At 42.4% G+C, this 27,952-nt stretch overlaps 1 protein-coding gene across 3 annotated transcripts in view; it reads right to left on the reverse strand.

Annotated features, from left to right (window-relative positions):
- LAMB4 (laminin subunit beta 4) overlaps nt 1-27,952 on the reverse strand; it is a 45,659-nt gene that overhangs the window by 9,722 nt on the left and 7,985 nt on the right. For 2 of the 3 annotated variants that reach the window (XM_057417782.1, XM_057417781.1), the window contains exons 4-29: nt 27,477-27,612; nt 25,517-25,590; nt 24,671-24,859; nt 24,034-24,097; nt 23,275-23,489; nt 22,305-22,425; nt 21,461-21,649; nt 20,239-20,418; nt 19,323-19,432; nt 18,769-18,848; nt 17,637-17,787; nt 16,569-16,700; nt 15,668-15,853; nt 14,375-14,496; nt 13,939-14,034; nt 13,536-13,656; nt 12,236-12,413; nt 10,748-10,891; nt 10,284-10,515; nt 8,529-8,686; nt 7,172-7,396; nt 5,873-6,093; nt 4,553-4,649; nt 3,833-4,208; nt 3,289-3,449; nt 22-227 (exon numbers count right to left, since the gene is read on the reverse strand). In XM_057417782.1, the coding sequence (XP_057273765.1) occupies nt 22-227; nt 3,289-3,449; nt 3,833-4,208; nt 4,553-4,649; nt 5,873-6,093; nt 7,172-7,396; nt 8,529-8,686; nt 10,284-10,515; nt 10,748-10,891; nt 12,236-12,413; nt 13,536-13,656; nt 13,939-14,034; nt 14,375-14,496; nt 15,668-15,853; nt 16,569-16,700; nt 17,637-17,787; nt 18,769-18,848; nt 19,323-19,432; nt 20,239-20,418; nt 21,461-21,649; nt 22,305-22,425; nt 23,275-23,489; nt 24,034-24,097; nt 24,671-24,859; nt 25,517-25,590; nt 27,477-27,612 (4,164 nt within the window). The remainder of the gene's footprint in view (nt 1-21; nt 228-3,288; nt 3,450-3,832; nt 4,209-4,552; nt 4,650-5,872; nt 6,094-7,171; nt 7,397-8,528; nt 8,687-10,283; nt 10,516-10,747; nt 10,892-12,235; nt 12,414-13,535; nt 13,657-13,938; nt 14,035-14,374; nt 14,497-15,667; nt 15,854-16,568; nt 16,701-17,636; nt 17,788-18,768; nt 18,849-19,322; nt 19,433-20,238; nt 20,419-21,460; nt 21,650-22,304; nt 22,426-23,274; nt 23,490-24,033; nt 24,098-24,670; nt 24,860-25,516; nt 25,591-27,476; nt 27,613-27,952) is intronic. The other variant, XM_057417785.1, reaches the window with a different exon arrangement.

Here is a 27,952-nt window from a genome sequence, read left to right on the forward strand (position 1 = left end):
ATCAAAATTTACAACACCTACCTTTTCATTTAAGTTTTGGACATCAGGGCTCTTGATCATCTTCAATTGTTCCAGCACATTGCTTGCTTTCAAGGCCTGATGGCCCAACATAGTAAGCACACAGTTCCTGGTATATTCTGAGTATCTTACAATAGGGGCTGTCTCACTGGTCTTCTGTTCTGCCAGCAATGATACTTCAAAGTGTTTCTTAATGTTGCTGATGGCCTCTGTAGCAATAGAAATAGGTTGCATTTAATGAATGTACTTGCTTGAATTCTGGACAAATGCGGAGTGACTGATGGTTAAGTTTGTTGCCCCTGGTGTTTGGTTTGGGACAGCAAGGAGGGACACAAGCTGTCATTTCCTCAGTCAAGCTTTTTAGTGCTTAGCCAGTTGCTAAACAGGAATAGTTATTGATACTCACAAAACCTGCCAAAATAGATGAAAATACAGTGGATCCCGTGTAATTCTTCAGGGTCCACAGTGTGTGAGAATGAAAGATACAAAGATAAAAAAGTATAAAGGGAATCCCATTAATAACATAAACTGCTACTGCATTAATAACATAATCTGCATTCATCCATTGGTGCTTGTTGTTGATTTGATAAAGTTCCTGTCATTTATGCTGTTTTGAAGTTTAGGCATGTGAACTGTTTCTGCCACTTGAAAAACCTATGAAATGATCAGGTCTCTGATTATGAGTCAGAAAAGCATTTGTCCGGCCTGTTCAGCATGGCACCCAAAAATTAAATGGTCTATAAACTGAGGCCAAAATTTATAATAGAAATAGGAATTTATGAGTTTTCTTTGGCTCCAGAAAATCCAATTTCAAGGTTGATGCATTAAAAAAATCAACATTTCCATGATAAACTTGTAGGCCAGACAAAAAATTCTTTCCAGCAAGAGTCTTGTTTGCTTAGTGTAAGCTTTCCCTTAAACAGACTCAGAAGGGTTGGGGAATATTATATTTTTGCAGATTAATGGCCTAAGGAAAGCACTCAGACCTTTTGCAAAACACATAATTTAAAGTTACTGCTGTTGAGGCTTCACAGATCTCCAGAGAACACAAAGTTGTCCCCAGATCCCTGGGCAGAAGTACGTGCAGTGAGCCAGAACTGATGTGTGGGCAGTGAAAAAGCATTAGAAGTCACTGATTAACGTCCTTTGTGTCGGTAACTGAATCAGTTACTAGTTGAAGTCAATAACAAGGCACTCGTCAAGTCCTGCATGCTCTGAATCAGACTCTAAAGTCCTTGGCCTTGTTTAGTTGAAGCTGAACAATGTTTAGTTATATGGAACTAGGGCTATTTATTTCATCTTGTGACTCTTGGAAACAAGGTACACTTTAAAGTTAGCTTCTAATCCAAAATACCTGGCAAGAGGCTGCTGTGACTCCATATCTAAGCCAGAGACTCTCTTCTGTGCAACAATTCCATCACAGGAATATTTTACAGTAGTTCAGCTCTCCATTAAGTGTCCCAAATGCATTTTTCACGCTTGGATTGTTACGGAGCTGTAGAGTTCTCAAGTTCTTTTACATTAAACACCACCTCGTAGCACAGGCTTGATTTACAACCTAGGAAGTTGTACTCAGTGCATTACCATACCACCGTAGCTTCAAAGTCAGGGGCCAAAGCTGGGAAGCCGTAATTTCATGAGCTTTCATAAACTGCAAGCATTCTTTTAAGATCACTTGTGTCTTGTTTTTTCCAGTGATTTTAATTCATCATTAGCTATTGACATTTCCAGGTCAGTCAGCTGAATGTATGCCTAAAAGGAAGACTCTGAGTCCTGATTCTCTGCAAAGAGAAGTAGGTAGGAGCCCGTTCCCTACATGTGTCTAGAGCGCAAGTGCCAGATGTGCCCCAGGTGGTGTATGTGGCCATATCCTGCTCTACCCCAGCAGAAAATAGAGAGGAAAGAGCCCTGCTTAGGATGTGCTGCTGGTCCTGAAATGAAGATAGGGTGAGGGAGCCAGGCTTTCTCCTGGATATCAGAGAAGCTGGTTTTCTTGAGGGAAATGTTATTTTTGCGCTGTTAAATGCTTAGTAGCAGGCCCAATGAATATTTATGGGCCTCACCAGAAATTCAGCTTAAATCCAAGGTCTTCCCCTCCCCACACTCCCAAGTGCTTTTTATAGGGCTGTTTATCCATCTCCTGAGGGCAAAAGATGAAGCGGGTTTGCAACACGACCAGAGAGCACCACAGATGCTTCAGCTGTGTATCCACTGACCTCCCTGGGATTTATTGTTTCTTTGCCTTCCTGTCTTTCTCAGAATCTGCACAAGAGTCAGTTGAATTGGGAAGTGGAGCCTGGGAGAGCTGTGCTGACTGTCCAAAGAGCTGGCCCTGGGGGCGCTGCTAAGTACAACAGGGCAGGGGAGCCCTAAATTTTAATTAATCCCTCTTTTCCCCTCTTCCTTTCCCTTGTATTCTGTTGACTTTTCCTTCTTTTCAATCTTGTCCAGGCCAATTTTTTTCTTGTCTGAATGAAACACAGAAGAACTGTAAATGGGAGACACAAGCCTGTAGCTTCTGTCTTGTGCAGTGCACACCTAATCTTCTGGGGGTTCATATCTCAGCAACCATTTCTCTAGAGAGTATGCTACTGACAGTCTCCTGCCATTGTGGATGATCTGGCACCTGTTTGAGATCCCCATCTTTCCTCAGAAACCAGTTTGTGACATTGTCATTACTGCTATTAGCAGCTGATGGAGACTGTACTTGGCTCAAGCACAGACGGTGTAATTCTTTTAAAAATGCCAAGGAACTCAGTTCTGACTTCACATTTTTTGATGATGGAGAGCTAGTTCCTTACCATGTAAAGCCATGTATTTTCCCATGGGAACACTAAGAATTTGTGCTATGACTCTCTACTTTAATTAAACAAACTATTGCTGTACAACATTCTTTAAGTATTGCTAAGAGCAAGAGGAGTCAGAAGCGGGGAAAAAATCCTTTGCTGTTCCTAGTGTGTGATCTATGAGTCTATACTGTGAAACTCAGTTGCTTTTAAATCCTGACATAAACACTGGGATTCATAAGACATCTGACCAATGTGACCCTAGCATATATATTTGAATGCTAGATGCCATCTATCATGGTATTTTAAGATAAAAGGGAGTTTGGAAAGCCAGTAGAAAATGTTAGTATTTCCATTTTTGCACTACCATAAGAAGCTAAAATCTAGGGATCTTTGGAATGTTGTATGGTTTGATGGTGAGAAAACATTCCGAAATTTCATGGAAAATGTCCCCCCTATATCAATTAATTGCTGGCTGCCTTACCTTTCAGGCTCAAGTAATGAAAACTTCGATGCAGATGTATTTTCTGTTGTAGAAGTTCATACACTAGGTCAGCTTCTTCCCCAATGTCTTCTATGCTCTTATTAAGATCAGGAAACTCATACTGTGTACCATGAAGGGGATACATTTCTGCAACTTTCTGGCTGAAAGAGAAATGGCAGTTATGCGGAAGTCAGGCCAGATTGTTCTTAAACTAGAACCGAGATGCACAATATTTTAGAGGACAAGAAATAAATTTCTAAATGAGCAGAAGCATTTACTTGTAATGGCTTATTTAGAAAACCCTTAGGAGGAACTTGAAAATTCCAGCATTTAAGTATCTGCCTGTGGAGGACAGATAATATGTATAAGGATTATTTTGTTCATAGATCTATTGAAAATAGTGAATTAAAAGTCCAGCATCTGTGTGCTGATAAGAAGTGAAATGAGACTTGATGTGTAGGGATGGCTGGGATGGCTGGTGGAGCCTGGAGGAAGACTGCTTTGTCAGCCAAGGGAATTTTTTTGGGAGCAGTCAAGCTCTTACTGAACATAGCCCTGGAAATCCTTGATGCCTGAGATGGCCTCCAGTGAAAGAACAGGATGTTTTAAAATTCTTTCAGTTTCAGAAATGGCATCTTCAAAGGCTCTGAAGTGCGTGTCACAGGTGGGCATTTGTCCCCCTTTATCTTCGAGGTTTGCAGCAAACTTCATTAAACCCTGAACAGTCTGAGCGAGGGCAGTAATTTCAGTGTCCCACTGATCAAAACAAAGATGACACTGGCGGCAAGAGGGGAAATCTTTCTCAAAGCCACGGCCACACTGGTTGCAGAATCGGCCTGTGACACCAGCACGGCAGTTACACACGCCAGTGGCTTTGTCACACTTGGGATGGCTGGTTCCCTCCAGGTTACACTCGCATGCTGCAAGAAAGGGACAGCATGTTACATCCAGTCGTTCCTTTTCTGTGGGGTTAACACATGCAAAAGGTACAACTGTGCATTTCAAGACATAAAAGCAAACCAGTGTTAGAGCAAAGTGGACTGCCTGGTTAATAGCTCTTCATTTCTAACTTCCATGGTCCCATCGTAACCATAGAAGGAACAATACAGGTAAATAATATAAACACTTTTACCCATTTCATACACATAAATGTACAAAAGCCTCCTTTTTTACATGTATGTTCTGTCTTCCCTATGAATATAAATGACAAACATTTCTTTTGAGGCAGTTGCTAATTCGGTTGTCCCCACTCAGTAATACTTACAAACGCAGCGTGCCTGGGGATTGCCAAAGTAGTTTTCCTCACATTCATCACAACATCTTCCACTGTAACCTAGCTTACATGGACACTGGCCTGTAAGCTGTAAAGACAGTTAGGATTAAATAGCTTCCTGCTGAGTCATATGGCTGGATACACATTATTTACTGGGTTTCTTTTTCTCCCTGTGATTTATGCCATATAGATGTATGGGGACTGCAGTGACACTGCTTGCACATGGTCTTTGAACACCATGGTTTATAAAGTATCGGCCCATCTTTCCCATATTGCTCCTCAAGATGTGAAAACAGAATGGACTTTGAGAAGTGGCTTTACTTTACTAAGATGAAAGATTTTGTGTGTTCCAGTCTACAGATGCTCTTTGAGAACTCATCCTCTGACTACAACTTAAGAGAGAAGATTCTTTTCCTTAGCAAAACAAATTAATTTCTTATTCTTGCTGGGGCAAAGTACTCATCTTAACATTTCAACTTTTAACTACATGATATATTATGATATAACTGAAAACCGCAAGGGTACATTATGCACATTGCCCTAGAAAATTTATTTTGGAATTCAGCTATTAAATTCAACTGCAGGGAATTACAGCTCTGGTAATCGGTATAGCTCGGAAAAGCAGTAGTAGTTCTTTGAGATTAAGGGCTACATTTGCTAGGAAAAATAATAAATCTACTAACTAAACTGGAACAAACAGAAAGCATATTGAAAAGAAAATGTGAAAGTACATCAGCAAGAGCTTGGGATAAGTGCTCTGAAATCAATAGAAAAATTGCTGTTGACTCCATGGAACTGCAATTTTACCTCTCTATTCTAGAACTGGTTCATATATGCCATGTTCTAGCCCTAAAAATTGCACAGGAATTAAAGATGAGAAAAATATTCTAGCAGTCTGATAGATGAGGCACAATTAATTTAATGGCCACAGCTGCTACTTTATTAAAATAAACACTTTAAAAAATACTCATAAGACTCTTGGGTCCAAGCCTGGACTTCCCTCTTCCCTATACACATATTTACAAGGCAGTTTTTTCCTATGAAGTTTTCCTACTAAGTATTTCTAAGATTCACTTGACAAAGAAACACACAGGCAAAAAGAAATTGCTTACAAGCAGAGCCATGTTACTAGAAGAGCACATTTGATCTAATGACTCTAAGGGTGGTTGCACCAGCTGCAAATTTCTAAAGACTGCTTGTTTTGAGGGAGCATGACATAAAACTATTCTCATTTATAAGAAGCACGCCCCCCACTGTGCCATGCCAAAACACCACCACCCAGGTTCCCAGAAAGCAGAGTAATTTTCTCACCTGGTTGCACTGGTTGCTTTGGGAGTTTTTTGGATCACAGTCACAGATCTGACATCCTTTTCCACTAGCCAGGTCCCAATAGCCAGAGGCACACTGGTTGCATGTCATGCCCACTATGTTGGGCAGGCAAGGGCAAGCTCCTGTGGCTGGGTCACACAGACAGGCTGCATCACCACCTGGGCACATGGAAGGGTGAACACCTGACAGATTGCAAGTGCACCCTGCAAAAAGAAAAACAATATAGACAGTTGATGGACAATCAGAGCTGTACATAAAGTCCATGCTGTAAGTTTACTTTTAGTAATCTTGAACATGATTTTAATCTCATGCAGTTTACCTATCTTTCTATAATAGTTTCTACATTGCTTCAAGCAAACTTACTGGGAGCGTTCAGAACTTTTGAAACAGGCACAAAAAATTAAGGCATAGTGAATTTTGAATCTTATTAGAATGAAATGTTAAATATGCTGGGTAAGAAGAAGCTGATTTACAGTAGGCACTATCCAGCGTGGGAAATGCCAGTAAGATAAGCAAGATAAGAAGCCTTCCTTGTGAGGAGCCAGTTCTTGCTCAACCATTTCTAATGGACATCTTCCAAGAATGAACAAGGAATGGGCTTAACTGTGTTTTAGAGACTCTCAGCAAGAGTTTCTTGAAAATATGTCACTGTCTGGCCTGAAGAAATTAGAGCCTCAGTCAGGTACCTTTGTGAACATAGTCCTTGAGAAACATTGGGAAGAAATTTATGCCTTGCATTTTCATCCACTTCTGCCTTTCTGTTAAAAATGAGGAGTTACTGACAGTGTCATGGAGCCTATTAAATTGCTTTAACAGTCTCACTCTAGTAGCCACTTAATGGAAACAACTGGTAAGGCAGGGAGCTCAGCAAGAGATCACCTGGTTAACTGAGCATTGCTTAGCTGGCATTAGCCAGCAACATGGATAAACAATCATCTTTGATTCCTTTAGTTTTGATTCCTTCCTCAATGGGCTGAATGCACGTTTATCTTTCTAACGGAGAGTAACGATTTCATTTCACAAGTAAGTGTTTCCTAGAAGTGATATTCAGTGTGAGATTTAATGAGACCTGGATAACAAAGATGCCATATTAACAGTTATCTGTATCACTGATTTATATATTTTGTATATATAGAAACATATTTGCTTTTCTCGTGTTTTGCCCCATTGATTTGCTTTAGTTTTACTGTCCCTCTAAGGGCTAACCCCTTCCTGTAGCCTAATTTCTTTACTTTTTTTGGGGGGTAGCAATACACAGTTGCAGTGCTGTTGGTTACTTACTTTGACAGTTTTGATCAAGGGCTGAGCCAAAATATCCTGGTTTGCAGAACTGGCAGTTTGTTCCATGGGTGTTGTGTAAACACTTGGTGCATTCCCCAGTGATCCTGTTACAGGACTCTGGGTCTGTCAAATCAATGTTATTATTGCAGGGACACGGTGCACAGTCAAGACCAGGGCTGCCTGGGTTTTTGTAGAACCCACTAGGACACTCGTCACACCGACTGCCTGTCAGAGAGGAAGGTAAAAATATTTTCTGGCTGATGGGAACTCAAGTGAAACATGTAATTTCCAGTAGTACTGTTAAAAGATTCAACCTGACTGTTCAAACACACATTTCCAGTAGAAAATATCCACCTGCTTGAGACTGTTGCCCCTTAATCCTGTGATCCATTAAATTACATCTCTTACAATAAAATCTGATGGAAACACTCTCTTCATCCCAAATCGTTTTTATCAAGGAAGTTCTTTCAGTAGTAGTAAATAGGTACCCCCTCACACAACACCTCTAAACATTTTTTTCCAGCGAAGTCCTTTCAATGGCAGCAGTCGGGGTTGGCCATATTGTAGGATTTTCCCTGGGGCCTTCACCCTGACATGCATCATGGGAAGGTGGAAGGTGCCCTTTCCTGGAGCAACCCAGCATCTGGCACACCTGCACTCCTTTCTGTAACACAGTGGAGGATCCCCAGGAGGTCATATGAGTTCTGGGATGCTCTCACCTTGCTTGCAGGCATTGAAGTTACTCCTGCACACCACCCCAGTGCCTGCCCTGATTGGGGCGCTACTTCTCTGCATCTCAGAAACCTTTCTGGGCAGGCTGGTGTTGCTAAGACCTCATCCACTGGTTCATCCTCAACCAAGGACTTTGCTCCTTCACCATGCTACACGGGGCCAGACCATGATCTTTGAGGAAGTGAACACAGTGCCACAGAAGTGATGACCAAGAGCATTGCTGGGAAGGAGCAGGAGGAAGAAAATGCAGAACTGAGGATTGTGGTGGTTTGTAAGGACAGAAATCCCCTGGGTGAGAACCAACAAGGATCACTTTGGCCCTACAGCAATTACTCAAGCAAAACTGCTCTTGACTTATAAAGGAACTTGGCCTAAGTAAAGATGACAGCATTGGTTCAGTTTTTGGCAGTGTTTGCTATTAGGGTTTGCTTCTATCACTGGAGATCTTTCTATAGTGACCATTTAAACAGTGAAGCAGTTGCTTTTGGGCAAAATGTCTCTATATGAACAAAGACTTTCTCTGATTAGAAAATCTTTCCAGATCTTTCTGATGCCCTGTTCTTTCTGATTTGGGCTTGCAGGTCTTTTAAATAGAATCAAACCCAGACCTTATTTTGCTTTGTACCTGAATATCCCTCGAGACAATTGCAGACTAGTTGTGCAGACTGGGAATCCTGGTAACAGGAATGTGCAAAATACCTATTGCTTGTAGGTTCCTCTGGGCACATGCATGGGTGGCAGGGCTCTCTGTTCAGAGGGTTTCCATAATAGCCATCCATGCACCTGTCAAAGCAGTCAACACAAAGCAGCAGAGATTGCCAAGTGCTCCATTCAGTCTCTGGAAGTGAATTTATTTATATGTATGTATAGTTAATTTAACATTCCAGGTCATTGTAATGCTATCTCATTAATTGGTACAGGTATAGCGAGCTTCAAAGGTGTTCTAAAATGGAAAATCAGAGCTACATTCCCAAAATCTGGAGAAAAAAAAAAAACGCACCACATTTTCTTTTCAAGGAATATTTCTGAAAACTTTTACCTGCTCTGGAACCATTTTAATCTAAATGATTATATATATATATATATATGAAATATCACACATGCTTTGCACAGCTAAAAGCTGCCATGTAAAAGATTCTGTATATTCCCTCGTCACCATATATATTCATTTATTTCCACACACACACACACAAAGAGTGGCTGGCATGGCATTAGAAAGTCTTGGCATGGGCAAAAAAAACAATGATTCATTCAGACCAGTCAGAGAATATGCATATTTTAGATACAGCGTGTGTACTGAAGCTAGCCATGCTCTGCCTGGCATGTTCTGCAAAGCCAGAGTGATGGCTGTTTCGAGGTGGTGGTGGCTGTGCTGTCACTCAGACAGGCAACGGCGATTCTGAGGGCTCCCTGGGGTCTCAGCCACCCCTGCTACCCTGCCTGCTACCGCTGCCTCTAAGTCATGGATCCCCATGGATCCCACAGCTGTGGCAACACAGCAGCTTCTGAAGCATGCTCAGTCTTTGATCTGCTTTACTATGGTAAATGGGAAGACAATTCTCTGTATGTATACGAGCCAGGCTAAAAGTCTTGGCTATTCGACTATCCTCCTCCTGGGGTCTGAAGCTACTGCAGAGGCAGAGGGCAACAAGTATTTCAGTCTCCCACTTTCAGTCTATTTGCCACCTACAAGCACAACAGCCAAAGGCTGTATTGTCCAAAGCACTGCAAGAAAAGCCCAATAGGTTTCCTGGGGAAATCATCTTAAAAGTAAGTGACAAGGTACAATCCAGCCAAACTAAACTAAATAGCTAATGAATTTAACTCTGATGTCTGTGTTGAACTCTGATACTGCTGCCAGTGTATAGAATGAAAAAGGGAACACAGTTTTGAATGGAACTGGAACACATGGGAAAAGTCATTTGCTGGTCATATGGAACTAATATGAATCAGCAAAACGGTATGTTTATTTAAGCTCCTCAGAGATAACTGCAGGTGTTAAAATGAGTATTCAGCATGAGGTTAGCCCTTTGACAATTAAAAAGCTGGCAGAGGTCAGTGTATGCCACACGCAGTGACATGGTGCGACGGCACCCATGTCTCAAATGCCTTCTTGCAGGGAGCTTGTTGCAATGCTGCATGCATGCTGTGCCTGCAGTCCCCCCATAGGCATTACATGCACACACATTCCCATATGCATTTGCCAAACCAATAGGTACCTGCCATTCAGCAGCTAGGCCTAGTTTAATCCTAGGTTTAGATATGTATTTCCAGTTAAGGTCATCAATGAATTCATGGGGGGGCAGATGGGCCCCAGGTACACATGTTTCAGAGAGCACTAGTGTTTGAGTGAGCTCTGCAGCCCTGCCCATCAACTTACCTTTCACAGTGGCTTCCAGCTGTAAACCCCCGGCAGTTCAGGCACACACCAGTCACTGGATCACAAAGCTCTGCAAAGCCGTTACACACACAAGGACGACAGTGGGGAAACCCGAAGTACCCAGCCAGGCATCGGCTGCAGCGCTGGCCATCCACCTCCCGGCGGCAGGAGCACTGCCCTGTCACCTGATCACACAGCGCGCTCAGCGAGCCTTGTGGGTGGCACTCACATGCTGGAAAACACCAACAGCAAAGCTATGTCCTGAATGTATTCCCACCAGCTCTGCTCATTGCAGGCACTGCTCAATGGCAGTGCAAGCAGTGGGGATTGAAAATTCAGTATTTGTGGAAATATGTTTTATATTGATTCACACATAATCATGGATTCAAAGCCCTAAAAACTTGGGGTATGCATGAGGAGCCAGGTCCTGGTTCTGGTTCCGGTGATGGCTGTCAAGTACTCACCGTAGCAGCCGTGGAAGCCGAAGCCATAGCTGCCTGCAGAGCAGATGTCACAGCAGCGTCCCACAACATTGGCTTTGCACTGACACTGGCCCCCCAGTTTACTGCAGCTGGCATTCAGTGACCCTTGGGGATTGCACTTACAGGCTGCCAAGTGGAAAGAAAATCAAAACAGGTTTGCTCGTAAAGGAGAATGACTGCAGTCATAAACTTGCAGGTTTTACACTGAAAAGTAGTAAGGAAAGAGCTTGATTGTTCTCATTAGGGGTTCAGCAACCACTGATGGCCATGCATTGGATTATTTGATGCTGTATCATTGATGGTGATGGTATATTGGTGTTGGAGCTGCTACACTCAGGGCACTGCCTTCAGCACATATTTGGGATAGAACAGAAGAGGGCATACCAAATGTAGATCCAAAATGAGGATATCCTGAAGTCTAGAAGGGTTTGACATACATCAATGTCTGGGTGCAGCACTGGACATAACCTGCAAGCAGAGCTTAAACAGTCTGCATATGTGCAGTTTGTTGCTTTCTGGACACCTTGGACTAACTTGTTGAGTGTAGCTGGTATGCTAACTCACAGAGGGTGTTTGCCTGGGATGCTCAGATGATAGCGCTAGAAAGCCAAATTGCCATGTTTCACTGGGAGAATCCCATCCCTATGGGAGTCAGGCTGATGAGGAGTCAGCATCAGCACAACTCAAACTTACATGAGGGGCATCTGTGGCTGCACAGCCATGACTACATCACATGATGTGTGACTGAGGCATTGGTCCTTCTAAAAATAGCCCAAATCAAGCAGATGCTATTGGGTCCATTGGAGGTAAGGCTCCCTTAAAGGAGCTGGCCACTGAAGTTGCTCAGAAAGGCTCCTCCTCTTACTGGAGGTGCAGAGGAGCTCCATTTCTCTGGGTCCAACACCAGAGAAGTCTCCTGAGCCACCGATCCCATCTGCTTTTTCTGCAATGGGTCCAGAAGAATGCCTGGGGCTTCAAACCCCACCTGCCACTACTCTCTTGCTGGGAGAAAACCAAGGTTTTCTTGGTGAATCTCTTCCAGCATGTCAGTCAGCTTGTGTGCCATCATGCCTGGGGTTCTTCCAGGGCATTCAGCTGGCCTGCAGCATTCAGGGATAGGGCTTTTCAATGACTCCTTTGTCATTTTATAGCAGCTGGAAAAGTAGGAAAGTTACTGCTTTGGCCACCTGGTGAAGCTGCATCCGATTGAAATGCTCTTCAGAAAACGTGCAAGCACTGCTATGCTCCTTGTCATGCTGATCCATGAAGCTCACCAGGTGTGATGGACTCTGAAAGCCATGACAACAAAAAGTGCTTGCAACACACTCAGGGTTCAGTGGGATGTGTCTTGTAGATCCATACACTTACCTACAACACCAGGGGCTGGGAGCTTTCCAGTCAACATATCCTACAAACTAATGGAAAACCAGTAACTGTCCAAAAGAGCTGCCTGTGCAGGTTGCTCCTTACCCACAGCGCCGTTGTGGATGCGGGCTGACATGCTCACTATGAGCCGTGCACATGCTTCGGGCAGGACATGAGGTCCAACTTCTGATGCAATTTCAATGCAGTGATACTTCTGGTACTCATCTAAATCCTTTTCACTGCATAAATTCTCCATGGAGCTGATTCTGGGAATAAGTCCAAGCTTTGGCGTTAAGGGGGAAAAGAAAATATTTTTGCTTAGATATATTGAATTTCCCACATTCTCTTACTGTGCTCTGCATTGCAAGGACACAGGCCTGGAGCATCATGTTTCCAAATCTGCCGCTGTGCTCCTCAGTCATCTGAATTCACACGTATTCTGAAGGTCTAGACATTCCCTGAGTTCTTCAAATAAAAGAGACTGCATATAAAAAAGTCAGATTATAATAAGACCTCAGATATATGCTCAGAACTGGTTTTGCTTCCAAGAGGTGCCATGTTGATGACTCCAAAAGGAGTATCTGGCCCAAATTTTCACTCATATTACCAAGATAGAGAAAACTCAGCTGAAGGTTCTGTGTCCAAGTGTGGCCAGGCCTTGTCAGGTCCACTTCTACAGAAATAATTAGAGGAGTAGACTTAAAAATATTTTTTTCAAGAAGGACTCCAAACTAACACCCAGTTCCTGACTTGGTGGAAACTTGGGAACTGGCTGGACCTGATTCCCAGGAAAGTACAGAACTAATTTTAATTTTCCAATGTAATCCTTAAATATATCCATGATTTAACTAGATTCAGATAAATTACTGAGATGTTTTTAAAAGCTAAGTGATGAAGAACTGCCTGAATTTATATCCCTAGCCACAGCATCTTGTCAGCATATGTTGAGTGTGCTCATAATAAATGAGCAACAGATAGAGATACATACTCTGATCATTAACACATGCAACAAGAATGACTTGATGAGCTATTTTGGTATTGTTCCATGTAAAGCAAAACAGATGCAATTCTGTCTTGCCATACAAAACCATGCAAACAGAGTGCCAAGGGAGGTAAGCAGAAGCACACTTCCCTGATTTCTATTAAAACACACTATAGAATTATAGAACCATAGAATGGTTTGGGTTGCAAGGGACCTTAAGATCATCCAGTTCCAACCCCCTGCCACAGGCAGAGACACCTTGCACTAGACCAGGTGGCTCAAAACCGTTTCCAACCTGGTCTTGAACACTGCCAGGGATGGGGCAGCTATAAGTGTTTTTAAGATATCTTGACTAACTGTAAAAAAAAAAAAATCACACTGGTATAAATACAGCCTCAAGTGAATTGTGACAGAACTACTCACTGAGTCAATCAAGATGAAGGATTTGGCCTTTGGGTCAGAGGCAGAGGACTGAGAAAAATACACATCCACAAAATATTCTCTTCCTGGCTCCAGGCAGACTGGAGTTTGCAGAAGTGCAACCCTGTTTAGCAGAAATAAAGCACAGTTATAGCCAGGAGTTGGGACAAAGCAAGTTTACAGGGTGCTGTGAGCTCTCCCTTCCCTCTGTGCCTGCATCTTAAGGCCTGCACCCCCAAGCAATCCCTGCTGCTGTGGGGAGCACACTCAGCCTCACTGCTTGCAGGCTTTAGGAAAGCTTTCATGACTTCTGCCTGGACGATTCACCAAGAGCAATTCAAACCTGCTGAGATTAAATTGAGAATGGCAGGGTTTACTACTTCAAGCAAAGGAGTTTGCAACTCACTGTTCATATTTGTCCTTTCCTGTCCCTGTTTGATCAAGACTTTGGTCACATCCTCTTGGCTCCTCTCTATTCTTTACATAGGTCCAAGATGAAAAGCTGGTTTTGAAAACAGGCCAGGACAGTGACTTTAAGTCAATATTTCCTTTCTATACTGAAATAGCTGCAGTTGGATCTTTGCCAAAGCAACCACTAACCCCAGTAGGATGTCAGGCCACCTTCCTGGCTTGTACAAAACTTTGCCAGGCTGAGGACTGGAGCATCACTCTTCCTCAGAGCCTACGTGGTATTGCTGTGTGACAGCAACAGGAAAGCCCACACATGTGTTTCTAATATTCCCAGTTTCCCACACATTTATTATTCAATGTAATAAATACTGTGCTTCAGTAAATGATTTGTATATAGAAAATCCACAGGCAAAAGGAAGGAATAGTCAGACCTCTTTGTGGCTGGGAGAGGCAATGCATGAGGCTCCTGTGAAAGGCCCTTGTTTTTGCAGCGTTGACTTGACAAAGTACCAGTGGGCTGGATTGCAACACTTGCTAGCCAGTCTTCCAAGGACTATAAACAAAGGACAAACATTATGGTCATTTTTCACATCTGAAGAACTTTCTCTTTGCAAGGGTTAATGAAAGCCATCTGAATGATTGCACACTGCAGTGACAAAACAGATTCTCTTTGTTCTTTACAGGACTAAAAAAAAAAGTTATTTGTGGAAAATGCATTGTATTTGCAATAGCTATTGAAGAGCAAAGACGGAAATGGGACCTCAGCTGGTCCAAATGGAAGCAGCTCTGTTAAAGTCATTGGAGTTGTTTCCTTTCTCAGTACACTGTTGTCCCAGAGATATCCTTCATTATTTGCCTCCTTTCACATCTAATAAGGAACAACAAACATAAAAGACATTGTAATAAGTCTTTAAAATTCAAACATTTAATTCTTAGAAGGAAAAAAACTCAGCAGCAGCAGCCAGCCCACTGCAAAATTGCTCATGTTTCAAGACACTGGGAGTTTTGTTTGACTTGGAATGACAGTGAGAGAGCAGAATACAATACACAGAAGGAGGATCTTGAGTAGTAGGACTGTCCCATGGAGCTGAAAGCAAGGTATGTACAAACACTGGAACTAATAAAACACTTCCTGTGTTTTTAAAGACATGAGTGTGGCCTTGGGTTTAACCAGATTTGGGTTAACAGGTTTCCCTAGACATGTTTTTATCACTGAGAAACTTTTTCCAGGCAAAAAAATAACATTTTGGTTATTTTTCTACAATTTTCACACACCTCAGAACCCATCTGGAGCAATTGTGAAGCTGGATGTCTGCAAAAGCTCTGGAGTAATATCTGCTTGAATCACTCCTGACTGTGCACATTTTCCTGCCCAGAAAATCCCAGCTAGAAATACAGGTGCCCATCTACAGGAAAGATGCATTTTGCATGCGTCTGATTTGTAAACAAAAGTCTGGTCCAAGCAAAGGTACTAAAAGAGGAACTCCAGAAGCTGAGATCTTTACTGATGCTTAGAAACCACTTGTAGTGCTGATTTTTCAGATTTGACTGGAGACGGTTGAAGAGGCTCAATGGAGGCAATGTTACTCGGTTGATAAGGACAAAAAGACAAACAGTATTAATTTTAAATATAAAGAGTGGGACAAGTTGCTGCATCCTATTACTGACAAAATAAACCATGTATCTAGCACAACATCATAGGACACACAAGACATCACAAGTACCTCAGGCTCGTAGCGGATTGCGATATCAAAATCCATAGCAAAGGGAATGTTGTTGATGGCAAATCTCAGCCCAGCTCCGCTGGGAACGCGGGCAAAGCCAGGTCCTGTCCATGTAACAGACCGACCAGTGCTAGGCTGCCTGAAAACCACCACCACAGCCGAGTCCTGTCCAAACTGCATCACACCCTGCAAAGACATACAGGCATTTCCAACAACACACAGAGTCAAATGACAAAAAAACAAACTCAGAAAAAAAGAAAGGAACTATTTTGGCCATGTTATTTACTTATTTTGTACATCAGACAGCCTCATTTTCCAAACAAGCTTGAGATCAACAGTCTAAGAACACTCCCAAATGTAGGATGCTTAGGGTAACAAAGAAAAGCTTCCCATAGCTTTGCAACAACAGCAATGAAAGGGCTTAGAATAGTCCATCCATCTCTCTATATATGGCACCTCCAAGCATTCACATTGCAAACCTTACAGATAAAGCTTGATTTCATACATGGCTGGACTTTTCATTATAAGCTGAAAGAAATAAATGTCAATACTTAGAGTGACAAATCTGACAGCATTTAAATGCAGTAGATACCATGTCAATGTCTTGGTAAACTTCTTAGAAAATGGAAAACACGGGAAATGTCTTACAGCCAAAACAAACAAACAAAAATTGTCTTTCATTGGTGCTCTTCTGAATAGTTCATTAAACCTGAGTCTAAAATGGCACTGGACATGGCAGAGCAAACCTGTCTGTATGAATTATAAATTGGCTGGCACAACTGTCAGGACTGTAACATCCAGGACTGTGAATCCCACGTGCTTAGAGATTTCCTTGCCCTCTATTGCAATAAAATTCTAGTATTTGGGGTAACCTTAAGTAACTACTCAAGAAACAATTTACCTGGTCCAGTCCAGATTTTCTTATGCTTCGTATCTTGTTCCTGTTTAACACAATCTTACCATTTTCAATCATGAACTCATAGCCTTTCTTCTGGAAGTAGATGTCACACCTTGGAAGAGTGCTTGGTTTAACCTATGAAGTAATGAGAGAGGGGCAGTGTGGTCTCAACAGTTCTGAAGGGTAGGTAGGCAGCTACATGAAAATCCACATTCTTAAACCAAGCTCTATTCTATGCTGGGTGAAATTCTGCTAGAAACCCTTTTCCCTCACTCCCTTAAAATTAACTTGCACTTCCTTTCACAAGCTGTCCCAGACATCTGCTTTCCATTTCATTTTTGGACTGTAGGCTGATTACTGATTGTGATTATAGCTTAAATATTTGCGGATGTGACCTGCAAATAAACATATTTTTTATTATTCCTTCTGTATAACTTCTGGACAACACATCGAAGAGGAAATGTTTGTAAAAACACAGGCAGCAGAAGGGATGCATTCCAGACTCGTACTCTGCATAGCAAACAACTACCTCCATGTTGAGGGCCAAAAAAATAAATAAAAATTAATTTTTCTAAAAACATTCCAGATGGATGCCAAATTCTCGAGGAAATTGGGCTGCAATCAGTGCCATTATATAAGGCAGCAGGAAGGAGTCCAGTGGAACAGAGAGGAATTTGATTCTTCCTCTGTTGGAGATTCCCAGAAATATCACAGTTTGTGATAGCTGTTGGCAACCCAAACACTTTCCTGTAATTTCGGTAACTTATTTTCTCTAATTTATGCTAGACCAGCCAGCATTTGAGAAGCAGCAAGGCCAGCTTTGTAGGTCACGCCTGTTACCTGTAACTGTCCTTTGGTAAGAGCCACAGTTACAGGATAGTCATGCCTATGAAGACATGAAGAACATGAAGATGAAGAACAAGGATGAACTGAGGATGGTCAAAGAACCTTCCTGCTAAAACGCCGCTTTGTCTTCTCCATGAGCAAGGGCTCCTCTCCTCAGCCTCGGCTCCTGTGCCACCATCGCATGCATCCCCTCTCAGTACAATGCCTAAAAAGCCAACTACGTACCAAGGGTGCTGAGCCAGAAAGGGGCTTTGTGTGCTCAGCTTCATAAATATAATAATCCAAGGGTAAAAAGAAGTAGCCCGGTGCTGGCTCATTACACTGACGGCTCATGATGTTGGGAAGACACTTGCACTGACCATCCTTTGGTGAGCACCTGGGGTGAGAGTTGGTAAAGGGAGGACATCAGAGTGCAGCATGGCTGGGGCTTAACAGCATGACAGCAGCTCAGCTCCACCCTTGCTTCAGCTTTGCTTTGTTTCTTCCACTGTTGGATTGCCTGCCCTGTTAAACTTCTTCCTACCACTCAGCCCCTCCATTTCCGATGCTGGATTTATTCAGTGCTACTTTTCTTATTGCTTGGGAGACATGACATGCTTTGTCTTTCTCTGTCCATTCCACAACTGAAGCACAGATTCTTTTGTTTCCTAAGCATCTGTTACTATCTATCCCTGTATCCATTTCTTGTACCTGTTTCTGTATCTATTACTATCCATAATCATCTATCAACTGTAATTTTGGAGGTAGGACATAAGATCAGAAGGCCCTTTGATTTGATATGATATGGTAGTTTTCATATACTTGCACTCTTATTTAACACGCCAGATGATTACTAGCTCTGATTTGCCTGGTCACAAGGAGCTGCTCTACAGCACTGGATTATGTGCTGCTGTGCCTAAAGACCCTGCCCAACAGACTTCTGGAGGAGCTCAACTGAAACCAAGCTTGATTCTAAAATTATATATTTTGAATAGGAGCCTATATGTAAAAAAAATTAAGATATTTCTAGCCTCTAAAGTCGACGTAGGAAGCTACATTAAAAAAGTCACCTCTAACTTCTAATTTCTATTAATATTAGGGCCTCTAGTTCTCTCAAGTCACGCAGTTTATATTTTATGTTAAACAAACCCTGGCTTAAGCTGATTCAAAGTTGACTTCAAAGGAAGACGATAAACCCCTTTATCACAAGTAAATTTCCAAGATCCTAACCTGATTTTATACTGTTTATATATGATAAAATTATGTTCACAGTCTATTTTCCCATTTGTACTGAGACTGTATTAACCTAACCAGAAAATTTAGCCTAAGAGTTTGTAAAAATCAAAACCAAGAAAGAACATCAAGAACATTAACTTACAAATTATTCTGGGATCCACCAATATCACACTCACACGGGGAACATCCATGCAAACTGCTGCCAAGACCCCAGTATCCCACCTGGGATAAAAAGAAAGACTTTTTTACAGCAAATATTTAACTATGTGAAGCACAGCAGAACTTGTTCCCCTGGATGAACTCTTTTCTTGAGCACTACTGTCCTGCTGCCTGTGCTTAGCCATGCGAGATTGCTTCTCTTCCCAGATTGCATTGGGTGCTCAGGCACTTCAAGAAGAGCCAGATATTTACCCATTTGTGCAAGCAAGCTGCTCTGTAAACAGCAAAGATGGCCTGAGGCCATGATTTTGCATTTCCTTTCCTTCCTTGAAGCACTCCTCCTAGTGCAATTTGATTGCACAAATGTTTGCAAGAGTTCGAAAGAACCAGATGTGTTCTTTTGCAAAATGAGAGCATAGAGATGCAAAATTCTTTTGAATTTTGACTTTTTACTTTGCTGGCAATGAAAAAGTGGGAGATGGCAGAGGAGACTTCTAAACCCGCATACAGAAGTAGTAACAAACGCCGACTACTTACGAGGCATTTTTCACAGCGCCGTCCTGTGGTGAACTGCTGACAGAGGCACGCTCCAGTGGCAGGATCACAGATGGAGAAAGGCAAACTGCCGGAGAGATTACAGTTGCAGGCTACAGGGAGGGAAATACACGGTTACTTCTGCTGGACCCAGTCACGGCAGCAAGACTGGCTTTTGCTTTAGATGTGGCATCAACATGACAAGCAGTCTCCATCCTCCAGACAGATGCTCTGCAGATGGACCTGCCCTGTCACCCTGCAGCTCTCAGGCTGCTCTTGGGTAACAGTCTGTTTCCTCAGTGGATACACTCTCTGGGGGAGCAGGGGCATTGGCAGAAGTCCAGTCTGGTGGTTTGCCATGTGCTGTGTGCTGATCCACCCTACATAGTCCTTGCATGTTGCTTAGTGCTGGGTACCATGCTGTGGACTTAACATGCTCACAAACCCACAGTGCGCCTGGGTAGGGGTGGGATATGTTTGTTCGTGAACCTCTCTCAGAGGAACAGCTGGCTGAAAGCTCTCATGGCAAGGCAGCAGCTCCTGCCACCTAGACACTGCACTGTGCAGTGCACAGTCCAACTATCCTAACAGCCCAACTGTGGCTTTTCATTCAGCCTTATGCTGATTTTGATGGTAACATAATTTTCATGTGTTTAAATCTCCCTTTTCAACTAAATTGCATATTTAACAATCCTTCTATTGACAAAAGTCTGATCTGTTATAGTATATTATGTTTTCTGCAAGTGATTTTGTATCTTTTCAGTCTTAGATGCTGAACAAGGAACATTAAATACACCAACGATAAATTATAGCAGGCACCTGGGTATTTGTGAAGCAGGTAGTGCATTACTGTGTGCATCCAACTACCTCCATCTCTTAAAAATGTTTTGGAAAAAAGAATAAAAGGTGGTTTACATACGCTGGCAGCCCAGAGGGTCACTGCCGCTCAGCCCATAGTAGTTGGCCCTGCACTGGTCACAGCGGACACCCTCCACATTCTCCTTGCAAGGGCACCGGCCTGCAACCGTTCCTAGAGCAGGGTCAGTGAGGCTCTCACACATGCCGTTGTACAATGTACCTTCTGGGTCACAGTTGCAGGCTGCAGGCATCGCCAAGGAGACATAAAAAAGCACATTAAGATATAAGCAAGAAAAAGCAATGACAGAGCTGCTGGTAGACACAAATTCAGGGTTCTTGTACAGATGTTCATCTGTGCTTGCTGTTGGTCGCTTTACAATTAACACACAGCAGCTGTTAAGAAATATTATGAGAATGTTTCCAAGATCTGATTTTTCTCTGGAGAAGAGTTACAGTCTTCCCTTTGGTAGAAATATACCCTTTGGGTAGAAATAGTCATCATGCACCCACTCCCTACCCTCTTCAGAATACTCAGGGAGGAGTGGGCCCCATACTTTTAGAGATGCTCTCATGAAAGCTGTAGGGTTGCAGCAGTACCACACCTCCTCACAGCTGGTCTGAGTTGGCTTATGGCTGAATTATTTACTGGAAGCAATGGATTCAGCATGGAACACTGCCTTCCTGATGCATCCCATTTTTCCCTAAGGCACTACCCATTTCTCACAGCAGAGCTGACCACACCATTCCCCTGGGTAATCAGCCCTTGGCTCCTTAAGGACTTTTGATGCCAATTAGTTACTACAATGAAATTATACTCAGAGGATTTTTCCCATCCTATGTTAATACTGAAGTTAGCTCATCTTCCAGAAGAAGGGCTTTTACACCTGAAAGACTCTTTTTCTTGCATATGGCAGGTTATCTAACAACAGTTATTGCTCCTCCCATCATTTCACACCTCTTCTGTAATCCCTGACTACCACAGAAGCAACAGCACTACTGCTATTCATATTTATATTGATGTTGTTCAAGAAAGATGATAGCTCTGCTGGGTTTCTAAGCTCAGTTTAGCAATGAGTTGGAACATGCAGCCCTTTTTTACAATGCAGGTTCAAGGACACTGTCATGCAGTTACTTTATAAGGCAATTTGGATGTTACAGGTTGGATAACACTTTCACAACCATATGAACATTTAAGCTTGGGGATGTCATAGGTTCAGAGCACAGAGAACCAGAACCACCCTATTCTGAGTCACTCTTACAGAAGGCAAAAAAGGGAAGCTTACGGAGGCATGCCTGAGGGTCTGAGATGACTTTGAGTGGATCCTGGTAAAAGAAAGGTTTGCACTGGTCACAGTGTTGCCCGGTAGTGTTGTCCTGGCAGTCCTCACAAACACCACCACTGACCCCACCACTGGCCTGGTATATGGCCAGGTCAAAGCGGCATCTGCCAGAGTGGCCATTGCAGTTACACCCTGAAACCAAAACAAACAGTGGAGTATTTTGCACCATGACGCCCATTACTGTGGTCTTGCCACTACTGCTGCCCATCCTTAACACAGGGTTACTTGTTACTTCCATGATCTCAGTGCCCAGCAAGACCATAGCTTCCCAGGCATAGTGCTTTACAGCTTAGGGGAAACACTGGAGACTTGCAACACAACTGGGCCCTATACTTGTAAGTACCCATGCAGGTGAGTGTGCTGGATATGGAGGGGAAAACACTGCTCCACTGAAGAAAGATCTAGATGAATACTTGTTACAGACCCTAATATTCTTGTATATCCAACATTACTCATTATTGTGGAAATAAATAATTAAGCCTTGTCTAAATTTTTCTTTTATTCACAAGAAAGACCCTATGTAAACCAATGGATGATCTGGTTTTGCATTAGTTGCTTTTTCCTCTCTTTATTGTTTGTTGTTTTTTTCCCTCTTATCTAAACAAAAAATCATGAAGTTCTCCTTCTTGTAGGATAACACAGCACTAATGGATACAGGAATCCATCTGTTTTTAGATGAGGCATGGAAAAGTCTCCCTCCCAGTAACCCAGCCATCCCATTACGTTTTGGGCTGGGACTGTGCTGCACCCTCAGCTATAAAAAAGGAAAAGAATATGTTTGAGTTACGTTTGCAAGCATTATCCTGTGTCCCTTCAGCTGGCCTCCAGGGAGCATCATTGTAGAAATCTTTACATCTTTCACAAGACAAGCCTTCAGTGTTATGGTGGCAGAGACATCTCCCGTGGACCTGCAATGTGGTGAGAACAGAGAGGAGGTAAGGTGAGAGGACAAAGAGGAGAGAAGAGGAGAGGAGAGGAAAGGAGATATCTGCTTCAGGTATACCAGCAGGATCAGGAAAATTCAAAGCTCTTTGGCTCCCTCAGCTGACATAATCCTCAGTTACGTGAGTAAAAGATCTGAAGAATACCTACAAACTTTAACCAAATTTTTTCAAAGCCATTGAGCAACATTTTGGAAAAACAAACAAACAAACTTCTAAACATGCCAAAGGAAACTTCAACCTTTTAAATTCTCTCTCTTCCCCTACATTTCTCTAAATTGAGATACATATTTTCCGGGAGGAAAAATAAACCCTCATGTTTTCAGAGGGAAAGAATTCACAATCATGTTCCTCAATTTTTTAATAATCCATTTTTCATGGGTTAGCTTTGCATTATCAGCCATTCTTTACACCTATGGCTCCTCTCCTGCTGCAAAGCACCCTGAGCCCAGCTGGAGTGTGGAATGCACCCAAGGACTGGCCATTCAGGTCTGCACACACCACAAGCTGAATTACATTTGCACCATTACAGCTCTGGTATTTTTCTGCTGTTATCAACATGTCTTGTCCCAGTTGCTTTTGAAACACCAACTACTGCCAACAAAGAGCTAGCTTCTCTTCTCTTCTGAAACCTGAGCAGTTCAGCCCAGGGTTTTAAAGGAAGAAGATGCATTGAAACATTTTACAACTTAGAGTTGCAAATGGTCAATCCAAAGATCATCAGAGATTTTCCCTCCTCTCCCTCCCTCCACCTCATTCTTTCCCCAAGATACCAGGTAGGGACTGCCCCTGTTGGAGACAGAGTTAGTGACTCACCATCCCAGGCTGATAGAAGACATCTCCCCGCAGATTCTGTACAGGATCACACTGGCTGGCATGGCCATTGCAAAAGCAGCTGCCCCGCACAACCATCTCATAGACAGCGTAGTAGTACTTCTCAAGGGGATCGCTGTGTCTTCTTCCAAGCAGAGCATCCCCAAGGGTGTGGAGTTTAGTAAAATTGATCCTTAGGTTTGTCAATGTAATGAGCTCTGGAATGAAAGAAGAAAAATCGAGACGCCAAATTCATTTGAAAATGAACAGTATTAAATATTCATCTTGGATCAATCATCCAGGAATTCCTTCATATTGAAGAAACAGTGATAATTATCTGATCTTGGCTAAGAAAAGTAACCTGGACAGTGCCAAGGCATGGACGTGGTCCTGGAACACAGCTGCATAAGCATAAGCACCCTCCTTGGTGTGGCTCTGGCCAGAGTCAATCTATTTTCCCAGCCTTTGTGGGTTCACGTACACCTCAGGGACTGTTCCCAAAAAGCAGTGTGGGTTGGGCCACCTGATCCCAGAAAGAAAGACAGTTTAGCTGCATGGATGAGCTCTGCAGAGCTGTGCTGTTTGATCTCAGGGCTAAAGAACAAGACTGGCCCATTCTACTTATTAACACAGATAACTCCTAAGATCTTTAGCTACTTTTTTCAACATCATTAACTTGCACCGACTGAGCTGTTGATCCATTCAGTGTACAAAAACCAACACCAGCAAAGTATCGCTGGAGAAAAGCTGTACTGTCCCTACCTTGGATGTAAGGCACATACGGATCTTCTATTTCAAAGCTGGGATCCAGAGCTTTTAAAACAACCTGCAAAACAAATTAGTGCAGCTCTATAGGTCACTGAAGCTACTCTTTTTGGATATAAAGTCTGTCACCTGAGACCCATTAGGTACTGATGAGCACCTAGAAGAAAAGAACAAGGCTGTGGCCCTGATTCACCAAGTGCTCTCATCCTTCAACCTAGCCTTGGCTAAGTGAGGCAAAGAGACCTTTTGGTGGATTGATGTGTCAGGAGAAAGTAAAAACAATGCCCTACAGTGATGTAGAGATGGAATGAGCACCCGCCAAATGTATCAAAGCCTTTAGCGGCAGAGGCAGATGGGGACTCAAGGTCTCTTGCAAGGGGCACTTCAGTGTGAATTTGGAAACCAGGAAAAAGCACTAGAAGGCTCTGTACAAGTTGTTTTATGAATCCATTTGGGTGTGAAACTGAGGGTAAAATACAGTGCTAATAAAATAAACACTTCAGTAAAGTCAATAATACCTCATGTCTCAGAATGTGTGTAAGTGGATTTGATGGATACTGATGAGAGACATTCAGCTCCAGAAATTCAGGCACATATGATCTGAACTTATACAAACACAGACACTTGGCAATACCTCGCCTTCAGTGGAGGGCTCAATGTCTGAGTATCTTGAATCACAAATGACATCTCCCACATTTTTTGCTGGGCCAGGAGAGATGTTGGGGAAAGAAGCTGCACAGTCCTGTGCAAAGTATCTGAACGCTTTCCAGGTGTGACCAAAGTCAGTGGACCGCTCAACCAGCATCGCTGCAGGGCGAAATGTCTGCAAGAAACAGTATTTCAAGAACCCTTTAACCAGGCACTGATAAGACATCTTAGGGGTTGTTGTTCTGACATTCCTGTTTGTGGAATGCCAACAGCTTCCAACTAAAATTCAGTGTTTGGGAGACTGTAGGCTCACTACAGTGCTAATGTGCTGGTTACATTCCTCTCTGAAAAAGCCAGATTCTTCATGTGAACCACACTCTAGCAAAAGGGAAGGGCAACCTTCCACATAGATAGAAGATCACTGTATAAGTGAGGAAGTTTACTTTAACAGTGTAAGGGTTTTGCAAAAAAAAAATTGTAACCATCTGGACCATAATGAGTATGCATGAGAAGGCTGAACTAATTTGAAAGAATAACAACTGTTCAGAGATGTCCTAAATTTTTAGGGATTCGTTTTGCATTTTTTTTTTCAGCATTAGTTCTCAGATTATAGAAAACAGAACCTGAAGGCACATGAATAGAAAGCTATTTGGTTTATCCTCCTCCCCTAAGGCAGGATCAACTATAACTTAACCACACTTGACAGGTGTTTATCTAACCTGTTCTTACAAATCTCTAATGATGAAGCTTTCACTGCCTCTGTAAGCAATTTATTCCTGTGGTTAAATAATTAGTGTATAACATTACATAAAAGCTCTGGTAAAAGATGTACCTTAAAAGTCAGGATAAGATGGCTGAACTGGAATAAGGTTTCTAGGTCCAATCTAATGCTGACATGGTCAACACCTGAAAAGAGAATGAAAATGAAGAGCACAGTGCACACTTTGGAGGGGTTGATGAGACAGCTTTCCCCTTGGGAATTTAGAGACACCTTTTCCAGCACAGCAGCTTGACTCTTTAGGGCATCCCCTGTGCACAAACCCAGCATGTGACTGGACTGCTCTCTCAGGTCAATGCAGTGTGTAGCCTTTCCAGCAGTGGCACTGGTGATGCTGCACATCACTGAGAATGCAGGAGATGGTTAAAGGTCTTGTTCAGATCATTTGGACTGTAAGTAATGCTGATGGCAAGGTTCTATGTTTATGACTTCCTCTATCCAGTTAGAATTTTTTAAACTCCAGACAAATTGCTTATTTTTAAGAATAAAATGAAAGTCAATAAAAATATGGGGTTTTCTTCATGCTCAGCAGATCTGTTAAACCCTTCTATACAGCCAGGCCTGAAATCTGTCATGAGCAGAGCTATCACACCAGGCATTGTCCACAATTGTAGCAAGTATAGAAAAAATCCCCACAATTCACACATTCTCTGTAGAGAGTTGAGGGAGCTCAGCTGATATCCCCATCATTTACATCTCCATGCAGCTTCCTAGGCTTACTGCTCAGCACACATTCAGCTCACTGCATGAGACCTCATCCCAGAATAAAGGTGGTGAGAACAAGAAAAGATCCTCTCACAGCTGGCCCACAGCTTTATTGGCAGTGGTACCCGAAGCTGGCAACATTTCCTTGATACACTCCATGAAAAAATAAGGCTTTTGTATTCTTAGTTGGATACCCAAAATAGAAGTAACATATCTTATTTTTTTCTATGCCTTCATAAAAACCAGTCATTTTTTTACATGCTCACTGTATGTCAGATAAGACAAATGCTATTCCTCCTGGCATGCCTTGACAGAGAAGCTCTAAGGGTAATATCTTCATCAGTGGCATAGAATCATAGAATCAACTAGCTTGGAAAAAACCTCTGAGATCATCAAGTTCAACCTTTATCGAGTGAGACTGAGTACACCCTCAGCAAGTTTGCAGATGACACAAAACTGTATGGTGTGGTTGACACACCTGAAGGACAGGTACTGTACTTAAAAAGGAGTTATAAGAAAGATGGGGACAAACTTTTTAGTAGGGCCTGTTGCAATAGGACAAGGGGTAACAGTTTTAAACTGAAGGAGGAGAGATTCAGACAGGATATATGGAAGAAATTTTACGATGAGGGTGGTGAGGCACTGAAACAGGTTGCCCAGAGACGTTATAAATGCCCCACCCCTGGAAACATTCAAGGTCAGCTTGGACTGGGCTCTGAGCAACCTGATCCAGTTGAAGGTGTCCCCGCTCATTGCACAGGGGTTGGACTAGACCTTTAGAGTCCCTTCTAACTAAAACTATTCTATTATTCTATGATACCAGCGAAGAACTATTACAGAGAAGCTTGTGACAAAATTAACATGAGGCAATAAGGGTGATCATAGTAAGGCTTTATTTATTCCCTAAACTGTTATGTCTTTACATGGCAAGGACTACCTTTTTTAATGGAAATTTGTATTTTACACACTCTGTCATTACCCATCTGAAAATGTACCTTTTGCTCCAAATCACATTTCCCTGAAAGGCAGACACCCTGTCATACGCGGCCACCGTGTATAACACAGCACTGTCACAGGTCCTCTGCCCAGCTCTTGGAGATGTTGTGCTTAAAATTTGTCTGTGGAAAACCAGAATTTCTAAACTCCTGTATTGCTACACACAAACAGGTTTAAATCACTCAGTATTACCCTATCAAAGAATAGATGGAATTTTGTTTCATTTCTTCATGAAGGCAACATGGTGAATGCCAATCACATAAATAACTCTCACAGTAACATTATGCAGTAATATATTCTCAAAGAAACTTACCATTTTCTGACTGCCACCACTTCTTCTTTCTATCATGCTCAAAAGTTGTGATAACATTTTCAACCATGTGACTATTGTGCTGAGTGTAGGGATTATATGGGTACCTGGAATCGCAGAGAAAGCATTTGTGTTCAGCCTAAAAAACAAAATGAGAAGAAAGATGGACTTGGTCTCTTCTCTAAAGATCAGGTGGATCTACATGTATTTATGCCATTGCATGTTGCTTTGGATGTCTGTGCTTTCAGTCACTCAGACTTTCATATACAAGGGACAAGCCCAAGAAAATAACCATATGCACAAAGCATGCATATAATAAATGTCAGCCTCAGTTTGCCCCAGGTACTCTATTAAAAGTACACTTTTTCAGTGGAGAAGGGATCTCAGGAAGAGCAAAGAAATAAGCTTGTCAAGGTGTTGATTCTTCCAGAGGGCTTGTTTTGCAAGAGTTTCTCAGGAGAAATTTATTTCTTAAAAGT

The sequence above is a fragment of the Pezoporus wallicus genome, unplaced genomic scaffold, assembly GCF_028554395.1.
Source record: "Pezoporus wallicus isolate ANWC-B61680 ecotype Strahan unplaced genomic scaffold, APGP_CSIRO_Pwel_v1 contig_5542, whole genome shotgun sequence".
Classification (NCBI taxonomy): domain Eukaryota; kingdom Metazoa; phylum Chordata; class Aves; order Psittaciformes; family Psittacidae; genus Pezoporus; species Pezoporus wallicus.